The sequence below is a fragment of the Quercus suber genome, unplaced genomic scaffold, assembly GCF_002906115.3.
Source record: "Quercus suber isolate HL8 unplaced genomic scaffold, Cork oak 2.0 scaffold_329, whole genome shotgun sequence".
NCBI lineage: Eukaryota > Viridiplantae > Streptophyta > Magnoliopsida > Fagales > Fagaceae > Quercus > Quercus suber.
In genome coordinates this window covers 233,917-245,962 of record NW_027069782.1, presented here as the reverse complement: position 1 = coordinate 245,962, position 12,046 = coordinate 233,917, and the positions used below count along the sequence as shown (strand labels likewise).

Genomic DNA, 12,046 nt, shown 5'->3' with positions numbered 1-12,046 from the left:
ATAGTTTTACTAGGAAGGCTGTCCCTCATTGCTTGATGTAGTCTATTTGGCAGGAGAGAAACAACCTGAGCTTTGAGGGCACTGAAAGGACAGGATGAGACCTGAAACTTTTCTTCCATAAACTTTTAGATTGGACGACAGTTTTAGGTAGTCATTCTATTGTTTTGGTTAATGCATTGATGGATGCTTGTAATTTGTGTGGGTCTCTTTTTGTTCCCAGTTGTATACATCCTGTATAATTAGGTCTCTTTTTTGGTTTCAATAAAATTTCATTATTTATAAAAAAATAGAGCACATTATACTCATACAAAAATCATCTTGAAAATCACCTGGTTCCTGTAAGTGACGTTGCTTTGGTGAAGTTTGATGCTCTGTTGCTCTGATTTCATGATGGGAATCTGCCATCATCTATGCACTTCAGTTTTTTACGTCCCAAAATGTAGTCCTCTTTGAAAAGTCAAATAAATAAAATTTCCCTCTTACCCTTTAATTATTTTTAAAAAAAAGTCAATATCATTCTTCTTGTGTATAAATCAATGAGGGCAGTTTTGGAAACTTGTACCTTTTAACTGATATACAACTCATTAAATGATGTTTCCTTAAAAAGTTGGATTTTCTAAACAGGTCCAACAATTTGGGACAGAGGTAGTATTACTTATCTTGTTTAATGAGAAATTTGAAATACTCAACCCCCTCGCCCCAAATATGTTGTAACTGAAATTTTATTACTTTTGCTCGTCTGTTTGTTCTGGTGCACTCTATGTTTTGCATTATTTTTGGAAGGTTTCATTAATTTTTAAATTCCCCAAGAAATTTGTTCACACATGCTTGAATTTTCTGTCCTGTCTTGGAGATACTTCATCCTTTTTGCTTTGTTTTGTTCTATTGTAGGGTGAGAACTTAATTGTGGCAGTTGATGATGATGGCTGCTTTACTACAAAAATTTCCGAGTTCAGTGGGCAGTATGTGAAAGATGCAGATAAGGATATTATTGAAGCAATTAAGGTAAGGTTCAGACGTATTTGATTATGAGAGTGCTTAGAGGATAACAACAATAATATTTGTGTGGGTGAAAACTCTGAAAATATTGTTGACAGTTGTGTCATTATACAATTCAATACTTATCTTGTAACTGTACGAATTCCTTTATTTCTGAGTTCATGTCCTAAATCTAGTATTTGGATGTCAATGAATGAAAGATTAAAGTATCATTGTCAACTAAAGTTAAAAAGAAAAGTTTGAACCTGAAAACAAAGCTATGTTTTGGGTGGAATGCTATAAATTTTATACCCACTGTGTCATTTACTTGTTTTCCATCATTTTCTTTGTTATATTGTAATTTTTTGTATTTGCTCAGGGAAAAGGTCGGCTTGTTAAGTTAGGAAGCTTTATGCATTCATATCCCTTTTGCCCGAGATCAAAAACTCCTCTGATTTATCGAGCTGTTCCAAGCTGGTAAGTGCATTCTTACTAAGTTTTTTGTTAACCTCGACTGCACTTATATTGTAGCTAGCTGTTTTGTTAATTTCCCAAATCCAATTCTCTTTGAGCTGAATTTTTTTTTAATTTTTTAAGTCATTGGGTTATGTATAAGTTTTTGCACCCACTTCATGAGGCTTCCAACCTTAAGCGGGTTCAATGGTTGAACTCCTCCCCTCTTGCACCCCCTGGGGCCACTCACTCAGTTACCATAAAATAATATTTCAAAAACATGTCTGATTTTGCTAACAATTGCTGGCGTGACCCTATTCTGAAGGTTGTAAAATTCCAGCTATTGGGAACAGATGCTTAAATTTAATTTTTGCGTTGTTTTTCTATTCATTGGTTTGTATGGAATCTTGCCAATATGGTGTTTTCTCCTGTACTTGATGCTGACATGGGAAGACCTCAGAAATAATGGAGAGATAATTTCTACTAAGTTAAAATCATGGGAAGTTTCATTCTGCAGGGATGTTAATGACTTACACTTTAAAAATTCTTAAAGCATTTTAAAAATAAATAACTTGTTGCAACTAATACTTTCATAAATAATAAATATGAGATTGATCTTTAGTAGGTAATTGTTAAAAGTAGAATGGATAACCGTGTTGACTGAATGGAAGATAGAAAAATGCAAATGAGGGGTTAGCACTATTCTGTGGATGTGCCACTCAATTTTACTTTGTAATACAATGCATGTTGATAAAGTGGACTGTATTTGTTGACTTGTCATTGATATTATCCATCTTCTTGGGATGTGTTTTGATATCACTCAAGAGGTCGGAAGGGATTGGGGATGTTACAGGCTCACGCAATTACATTACTTAATATGATGTCTCTTTACTCTCATTTTGTTGTATTTTTTTTTCCTCCCTTTTCCTCATTTTGTGTTTCTGTGCGTGTTTTTAACCTTTTTTTTTTTTTTTTTTGAACATGTGTTTTTAATGTTTATTCTTCCTGATCAAGCTATTCTATATTTTTCCAGGTTTATTAAAGTAGAAACATTGAAAGAGAAATTGCTTAGAAACAACAAGGAGACTTACTGGGTTCCAGATTTTGTGAAGGTATAGTATCTCCCTGCAACAATGACCGCGGCTTCTCAAAAAAACCTGGCAGCCTTTTTGAGTCTATAATTGTTGAGTTCTAGAGAGAATTTATGACAGCACAAGTTTTCCCATAAAATTTCTATATGCTAGCTATTATACAAATGTTGACAAACTGAAACTGCCCAATCTGTTTGGCTTCTGAGAGTGTAATAGCTTGGCCTGGTTGCAATTTCTCTGCAACCTGACTTTTTGAATTTGTGTACAGGTTCACATTTTTGTAATTAATTAATAACCAACCTGAAGACAAACCTGCACCACACCTAGTTGTTTGCTCACTAATAGTTTCTTAATTGACTAATTACTAACTGTTTTAAATATATTCTTTCATATAACAAAGATTATTGTTATACAAAGAAACTGCATATACCTTGTAATTTTCTTAAATCAAACTTGTCACCAGGATGTTATTGAATCCAACCAAAACAGCCCTAAACTCAAATCTCACTCTAACCCCATCCCCATTCTCTGTACCTTTTCAATGCCACCTGTCACCTATGCCTCTCCAATGGCGCCATTGCCTCCTCCATTGTTGCTCCTGTGCCCATCAGCAGTGTCACTCTCTTCTCTCATATCTTCCTCTCTTAGCTGATCTCCTCTGATCTGTTGTCTATCATCTTCTCACCAACCTTATTCTCTCATTTCATCTCATTGATACACCTGATCAGCTGATCTTTGTCCAATTGCATTCTTCCTTCTGGCCATTTATTCAATCCTAATTTGAACAGACACAACATGCCAACTCGTACGATTGCTATTTGGTTCAGTTGTGATTTGACTTAGTTCATTAGTTATGTGATTATAAATATTCCCTATAACTGATGAATTATGAATCTTTGATTTTCTTGAACTATTCTATGTTATAATTACAAACAAGTTACAGAGTATTTTGGTGTAACATTTATTAATGTTATGGATAATAGAGATATGTATCACCTGTTAGAAAATGTGTAATAGATTTTTTTAGTTGTTGTAACACCTGCTATCTGTTCTTTTGTTGTGCTAAAGGAAAAACGGTTTCAAAATTGGCTGGAAAATGCAAGAGACTGGGCAGTTAGTAGAAGTAGATTTTGGGGTACTCCTCTTCCTATTTGGATTAGTGAAGATGGTGAGGAAGTAGAAGTCATGGATTCCATTGAGAAACTTGAAAAGCTTTCTGGTGTTAAGGTTTGATCTCTCTCTCTCTCTCTCTCATTATTTCTCATGGTTGATTAATTTCGTATCTTTATACATTAATGCATCCAACTTAGTATGAATTGACTATTTCACTTTGCAGTTTTGTCATGTAGAAATTGCGTCTCTAATTGCTATTATTATTTAGAAAAAAATGGTAATTATGCACAACACTATGAGATTAGGGGGATTGTTGGAATCGAATTTGGGAAAACAATAATCTCAATAAAATATTTATTTCAATTTGCCCTGCCTCCTTTCAGGTTTTGGGGGGTGTTTTATAAATTTTGCTTGTAACTAGCATGCACTGGATTCATATCAGTGACATCTCCTCCCACTAAAGAAGGGGAGCAGGGTATGGTTGTGGATTCATGACCTACTGGGATGCATGTATAACTTACCTAGACGCACAAACATGCACTTTGTTCATACTGAAGTTGTGTTTGTGTGTATTAATGTTTTCAATATCTTTGGACTTGGTACCTGATTTGACTTAAACCTAACATACTCCTAGCTGGACCCCTTCACTTATTGGTGATTTGAGGGAATGTCGGGCATCCTCTTCTAAGTCTCAATCATGATACTACAGAACCTTATCTTCTTGGTCTACTTTAATTATTCTTTTTGATGAACTTTCCATATAAAATGATACTTGTCTTGATGATGTAGTCCTCTCAGAAAGAGGTCAGTACTCATAAAAAGTGATTATCATGGTTTATCTCTATATCTAGATATAAAGAATTTTGACCCCCCCCCCCCTCCCCCCCCCCCCCCCCCCCTCCCTTTTTCCTCTAATTTTCTCATGTTTTGATTATTGTGTGATGATATATAGTTTCATGCTACATAGTTATTGTGATTGGCAATTTGAGATTACTTCATTCGCATGGTATCTGGCATGAAAATAGCCCATTGGAGCTTTTTAATTTGATCGCCCTGCTGTTTCCCAAATATCATTGAGGAAGAATAATTGAGTAACACACGCGCACGCACACACACACACAGAGGGAGGAAGAAGAAGAAAATAATTCCAACATTAAGACGTTAAATCTATTTAGTAGATGTTAGAAGAGATGCAGGGATAGGGTTTTTTTGGAAGAGCATCAGTGTGTCATAGATAATCTGTAATATTTTTTCTTGTTGTACAAGAACCTTTTTGGATCTTAACAAAGAGCAGCACGTGTGCCATTGGGTAGTGGGTTGTTGGATGGGGAGCTTTGGTGGCACAGTGGCTGTAGTGTGGATAGCTGTCAGGTAATGCTTATGTGAAATCTGGAGTGTATAGAGTAGTTAAGTGGTTGATGTTGTTGCACTCCTTGTCTGTAAAATCATAATCTGGTTTTCTACGTGGCCAGGCAATGTCTTTCTTACTCTTGTGTTCTTTAGATGATCTTGATTTCTATTGCCAATTTTTTGCCTTTTTTGTCTTCTCCTTCATCCTTTTTTTTTGTTGGACAGAATATTGTGTACTTCCTGTTGAAAAATAAAAATAGAAGAACTCAAAAAATGTTTTTGTCTTGATTATCTTGCCATTCTGGAGCTTATCTTAGTGTCTGCTTTCTACAGGCGGATGATCTGCACCGTCACAAGATTGATCATATCACCATTCCTTCTAAGCGTGGTCCTGAATATGGTGTGCTTCGACGAGTGGATGATGTAAGATTTTTGAATCGGGCTATGCAGTACAGTGCCTAGGCTTAAATCATTGGTTTTTGCTGTTTTAATTGCATGGTTACATTTAGATATGTCACTCTGTACGTACTTTAGTCTTGACCTCATATTTCCTTATTCAGAAGAAATAATAATGAAATGGAAGTGGTAAATGAATTGAAAGACATACATTAGCAGTAGCATTACCTGTCCATACAAATGGGAGTTTCTCATGACATTGCGGCCATGTTGACTTGTGATGTTAATTATCCACTCCTATTGAGTCACAACTTCTGTATTTTCCGTTTTAAAATTATTGTCTCGCCCATCTATACAAATGGGTGTTTCTCATGACATCTGTATTTTTCCTTCCAGCAAAGCCAATTAGTTATTCCTCTTTTGGTGGTTGTGGTCTTCATTTGGGAGGAGTAAAAAGTCTTAGGCCTCTCAATAGTTGGGAAGAGCTATATGTTTCTGTGCTCTATAGTTTTTGGGTTCTTTTGTTCATTGTATTTTTCTCCTGTGGAATTGAGGTTGCCTTGAAATTTTCCACGATGCTTTTTAATGTGCCTGGAAAGGGAAGAAAAAAAAAAAATCAAGTGTATTTCCCTTCTTTATATGGTATATATGCGTGGGTGATTTTGAACAGATATGCTAATTTGCTGCACGGTTTTTTAATGTTAGTATGTTGTTTTATCTTTTCAGGTGTTTGATTGTTGGTTTGAGAGTGGGTCCATGCCTTACGCTTATATTCACTATCCCTTTGAAAATGTTGAACTCTTTGAGAACAACTTTCCTGGGCATTTTGTGGCTGAAGGATTGGATCAAACTCGTGGATGGTTGGTTTCCTGCCTTTTAGCTGTCTATTTTATGATACTTGCCAGGTTCTGATATATATGAATCCTTGATTTCATGGTAGTTGATGTTTCTGAATACCATGTCTTGATTGAATTTGTTACATCTGTTTACCTTACTTTCAACAGTGGAACATCAAACTTACTTAATCAAATTGTTGATATAATCCCTTCTTGTTTGATGGGATCTGTGTTCATCTTCTGAATATCTCAACATTCTAGGAAGAATTTATTCTTATCTGCTGTGTACCAGTACAACACTTGAGGAACATCTGTTTTTCCAAGCAGTTTACTTCTTTTAATCACTTTCTCATTCTGCAGGTTCTATACTCTCATGGTGTTATCTACTGCATTATTTGATAAACCAGCATTTAGGAACCTCATTTGCAATGGACTTGTCCTGGCAGAAGATGGAAAAAAGATGAGTAAAAGTTTGAGAAACTATCCTTCGCCACTGGAAGTCATTGATAACTATGGGGCTGTAAGTTATTACATAATCCTTCTCTAAGTCTTTTTATTTTTATTTTTGGTGTTATTATGTTTGATAAAGTTGGTTGTTCTAATTTGTTTTTCACTATTTTGATCCGCTTACTCAAATGTTGTTTCTCACTCATGCTAAGGTGTATGTCCTATTTTCTATGTGCAGGATGCGTTACGATTGTACATCATAAACTCCCCAGTGGTGCGTGCGGAGCCCTTACGTTTCAAAAAGGAAGGGGTTCATGGTGTTGTGAGTATTGTGTTCCTTTTTATTTTTGCTTTTTTCCTTCAGAGTTCCATTTGATTTCATTTTCAGTAAGCTTTAGTGATATCTGTTTTGTGTATTTTTATCTTGTTATGCTCTAATTGATCTGAATCTCTCTTGGCTATGTTTGTATTTATTCCCAGGTTAGGGATGTTTTCCTTCCTTGGTACAATGCATATAGATTCCTTGTTCAGAATGCAAAGAGACTTGAGGTTGAGGGGCTTGCACCATTCATTCCTATTGACCAAGCCACTCTTCAAAATTCATCTAATGTGCTTGACCAGTGGATCAACTCAGCCACACAGTCTCTTATTTATTTTTTCCGCCAAGAAATGGATGGTTATCGCCTTTACACGGTTAGCTGTGTATTTGCTGTTACTTTGTAGTGGATACTTCGTGCTTAGCCCTTGAAAAAAAGGACCATTGCATTTAGAACACAATCAATCATTGTCTGAAGTGAATTTCTGGTACTAATTATAGAATAGTTGATTTTTGTGCACAGGAAATGGTAAATTTCCGGACAAATGCATGTATGAAGAATATATAAGAGAATTGGCTAAAATGTTCATCAAAATAAATTCCACTTTCTTTTATGTTGTGATATGATCTGTTTTTTATGTGCTGAGAATTTTGGTTTGTATGGAAATGATGTTGATGTTTTCAGGTTCTGAAAGAACATTTTGGTTGGTATTAGAATAAATTTGATAAAGCAGAACAATAATATAAAAAGTAATTCTATGTATATATTTTTTGAACTAAACAAGTATTTTGGAATGGCAATGAGAACAATATTGTCAATAGTGCATTATCAATATCGTGTGGGCTCTGCCAAATTAATGGTGGCTTGTATGTATGTTTGTATGTATTGAAGCCAAATTCAGTTTTTAATGGCTCTATTAACTGTACAGGTGGTTCCATATCTCTTGAAGTTTCTTGACAACCTTACAAACATATATGTCCGGTTCAACCGTAAGAGACTTAAAGGTCGTACTGGAGAAGAAGATTGTAGGATGGCACTTTCAACTCTTTATAATGTATGATGGCAGTAACATATATCTTTTCTTTTCTTTTCTTTTTTTAATTTTTAATTTTTAATTTTTTTAAAGTATTAGTCAATTTGGATTGCATGCCATTATGTGACCTATGGTGTCATCACACACTTAGTCCTATTTTATGTGGTTTGTTTTATTTATGGTCCTGATACTGCTAGCTGGTCCCTATTCCAATTGGCGGAGTCCCTGTTGCTATTGTGGTTTTATCCAGTAATCCCCATTATTTTAGTTACTGTGCTAGTTGCCTATCTACTTTGCATAGTTAATTTCATTTTTTAAGTACAATATGGCTCATCAGCTAGTTGTTTCATTTTACAAATTAGTTTGCAAATTGCTTGCCTGGACATCCTGTAGATTTTTGTTGAAACATGAGCCATCTCTTTTATTAGTAAAAAAATTTGAATTTGTGAAAATATATACTATTCAAACTAAAAATTAATTCGGTATATTTTGTAAGGCACAAGAAAACTATATAAAATGCTATATTTAGATTTTATGTTATAAGTAATGCTATGGACACAAGAAAAAGCCACAACAATTTCACAACATTCCCAAATTAGCATGCCACATCATTGAAAAAGTTTACTTGTCAGGGTGCAGCCTAGTGGTTAGATCCCCGAACTAATAGGCTTGAATTTGAAACAAGCTATTTTTATGTATAATTGTATCTAAGCTTTCTGGTCATTCAGCAATTTATTCTCATCTGAAAGCATAATATTATGAGTGCTTTTTTTCCCCTTTTCTCCTTCATGAGGGGATATAAATCTTTCCTTTACCTAGATAAATGCTTATTCTGTACTGAATCTCTTCCTGATTACTATTTAATTATTGGAGAACTTGATTTGGATGGGTAATTTCCAGTCTTATTATCAAAGAAAAGGATCTAAACTCAAGTCTTGCTCCTGCCTCTGTTAATTGATACAGCTTGTAATTTGGGAGCATTGAAATTGTTTTAGACTAGGGACACTCTTATGTCACATTTCCAAGTGTTCTATTTCTGCTTATTCATATTTTGGTGCAACGTGCTATTTAGCTATTGAGGAAATGCCTGGCATCATAACATTCACTTATGTTTTAGGTCTTTTTATGTGTTTTTAGGTCCTTCTAGTTTCATGTAAAGTGATGGCACCATTCACACCATTCTTCACTGAAGTTCTATATCAAAATCTTCGAAAAGTTACCAATGGGTCAGAGGATAGTATTCATTATTGCAGATTTCCTCAAGAAGAAGGGAAGGTATGGATTACTTTCATTTGGGTGATTTCCTTCAAATGTTTCCCTCTTCCTCTTATTCCATGTTCCTCTCCTTTTTAAAAGTCTCTGCTCTATTGTTTCCTCTATTTTTGAAGGGTTGATCAGGATTAACTCATGTATGCTGATCATATCTAACTGATTTTGTTTTCTAAAATTGTTTTTGGTTATTCAGGCCATGAAATTAATGTTAAATTGGATATCTACTCTGAATGATCTTTCACCTAAACATTTTTCTACTGCACCAACAGTTGTCCCAAAATTTGTGCCATTTGTTTTCAGAGTAGTACCTTACAAACAATTCAAGAGAGCCTTAATTCCAACTAGTTGTTTAGATCCTAGTACTGATTTAATTTAGCATTTCTAGCTAATTCTGATGTTGAACTGATTAACTTTTAGCAACTTCTGAAACTGTGCTATTGCATTTCCTTTTCGTTCTTTTTTAATTCTTTTCTCAGAGGGGTGAACGAATTGAACAAAGTGTTGTGAGGATGATGACTATTATTGATCTCGCCCGCAACATTCGTGAGCGTCACAACAAACCTCTTAAAGCTCCACTAAGGTTAAGCTTGTCTCTTGTTGCTTCTGCTGTTTCTTTGAGTCCATGTTCTCATATATGTCACCCTCACTATCGTTTTATTCTTTTCCGAGCAACTGCAGGGAGATGGTAGTAGTTCACCCTGATGCAGACTTTCTTGATGACATAGCTGGAAAGTTAAGAGAGGTATACATGAATAATGTCAATTTATATTGTACTTCTATTTATTTGTATTTGTATTTATAGTTAGTTGATCTACTTTGCTTATAAATGCTATTTTTTTTTTTTTTTCTAGTAGTATCTCCTATCTAATCATATTTAGTAGCCTGTAACCTGTTACTCGTATTGGTATTGTTGAATGTCTAAATAAGTCTTTTGGTCTCTATTAGAAGGTAAGCTAGTTTATTTTACTGTATTATCCGATTTTATTGTCAGTCCCTACCAAATGTTCATCTAGAATTCCCCCAACTTCCTTTTCTTATTCTATTTTTCATTTTTAAAGAGTTTGGGTAGTCATTTGTATTGAAAAAAAGTGATCCCATGCCTTTATTTTTAGGTGAAAACACCATTTTGGTCCCTACATTTTAAGGTCATAGATAATTTGGTCCCTACATTTTGGTAATAGTCAATTTGGTCTTTATTATTTTCAACTTGCAATCAATTTAGTCTTTACCGTTAACTCACTAACGGAAAACGCTTACTTGGCAAACAGTGTGCACTGTTCACACACTACACATCTATGTGACAATTGAAATAATAATAAAAAATTTATTTATCATTTAAACATGCCATGTGAACGTCTAAATGGAAAAAAAAAAATTATTTCTCAAATTTACGTATAGAATTATTTTTTTAATCTCAAATTCTTTCTTAGCCTTTGTTTGGTTGCCAAGAAAATGGAGGAAACAATTTATGACAGCACCATTGAAAATTCTACATATACAACAAGATTGGCAAGATTCACAAGTTCCAAATGAAAATTCCACAGCCCCGAATAAACCTTGAGCGAAACCCACCAGCCACCAACACATTTTGCAGATCCAAAACCAACCGAGGAACTCATTTGTTGAGAGGAACTCAGTCAAGTACAAACCATCTTGGCTAGTAATTCCAGTGATTAGTGCTATTTTGTGTTGTGGGTTTGGAGGAGGAGATTCATCGTTGATTGTAGATCTGGATCTGGAATTGTTGTTCTCATACAACATTGTCGTTAAGATCATTTGATCTCGGTCTGAAGGAAAAATGTGTGCGAGAGAGGGAGAAAGAGGGGCTCTTGTGAATTGAAGGTGGTGATATGGGAGATTTAATTGAAGAGTGCCTAAATGGTTCGTCAGTTGCTTGAGGTTTCTAAAACCAGCCTTGCAAATGTTATTAAACTTGAATCAGCAAGTCTTTGAAGGTTTGAGAATTGGGTTTAAAAAAAAAAAAAAATCAAAAACCTCAATCTAAACCAGACGGAAGCAACAAAGTTGAACCAGCTCTGCAGATGTTTTCACTGGTTTTTTTTTTTTTTTTTTCTATAAATTTAAGAAATGATTTTTTTTTTCATTTAAATGCTTTTTTTTTTAATTTTATTTTTTTTTTTTTTTTTTCTATAAATTTAAGAAATGATTTTTTTTTTTTTCATTTAAATGCTTTTTTTTTTTTAAATTTAAATGCTTCTTAAAAATGCTGATGTGGCATTTAAAAAATGATAAATAAATTTTTTATTATTATTTCAGTCGCCACGTAGATGTGTAGTGTGCCAATAGTGCACACTGTTTGCCAAGTAAGCATTTTCCGTTAGTGAGTTAACAGTAAGGACTAAATTGATTGCAAGTTGAAAATAACAGAGACCAAATTGTCTGCTACCAAAATGTAAGGACCAAATTGACTGTGACCCCAAAATGTAGGATCCAAAATGGTGTTTTTGCCTTATTTTTATTATATTTTACATTGTAGACTCCTGACGTTGCATTTGTTGAGCACTTCATTCAAGCTATATTTCACTTCTCTGGTCTAACATAGCATGACTGATGCAGAATGTCTGTTAGGTCTGTTTGATTCATTGCCTTCAGGTGAAAAAAAGGGACTATTGAGATTAGTTACCTTAACGTATGCTAAAGTATATAAATGATTTGTTTTTAGGTTTTCCAAACACGTTTTAAAAAAAAAAAAAAAAAATAGTACAATTTGACACCATTTAGATTTTAGAAAATGAAACC

At 34.3% G+C, this 12,046-nt stretch overlaps 1 protein-coding gene across 1 annotated transcript in view; it reads left to right on the top strand.

Moving 5' to 3' along the window:
- The window catches only part of LOC112038693 (isoleucine--tRNA ligase, cytoplasmic), an 82,614-nt gene that overhangs the window by 7,131 nt on the left and 63,437 nt on the right, over positions 1-12,046 (top strand). The window contains exons 7-19 of the mRNA XM_065783108.1: positions 892-1,005; positions 1,358-1,455; positions 2,465-2,543; positions 3,591-3,749; positions 5,319-5,408; positions 6,108-6,241; positions 6,578-6,737; positions 6,903-6,986; positions 7,145-7,357; positions 7,910-8,035; positions 9,152-9,289; positions 9,763-9,866; positions 9,965-10,028. Coding sequence (XP_065639180.1) covers positions 892-1,005; positions 1,358-1,455; positions 2,465-2,543; positions 3,591-3,749; positions 5,319-5,408; positions 6,108-6,241; positions 6,578-6,737; positions 6,903-6,986; positions 7,145-7,357; positions 7,910-8,035; positions 9,152-9,289; positions 9,763-9,866; positions 9,965-10,028 — 1,563 coding nt within the window. The remainder of the gene's footprint in view (positions 1-891; positions 1,006-1,357; positions 1,456-2,464; positions 2,544-3,590; positions 3,750-5,318; positions 5,409-6,107; positions 6,242-6,577; positions 6,738-6,902; positions 6,987-7,144; positions 7,358-7,909; positions 8,036-9,151; positions 9,290-9,762; positions 9,867-9,964; positions 10,029-12,046) is intronic.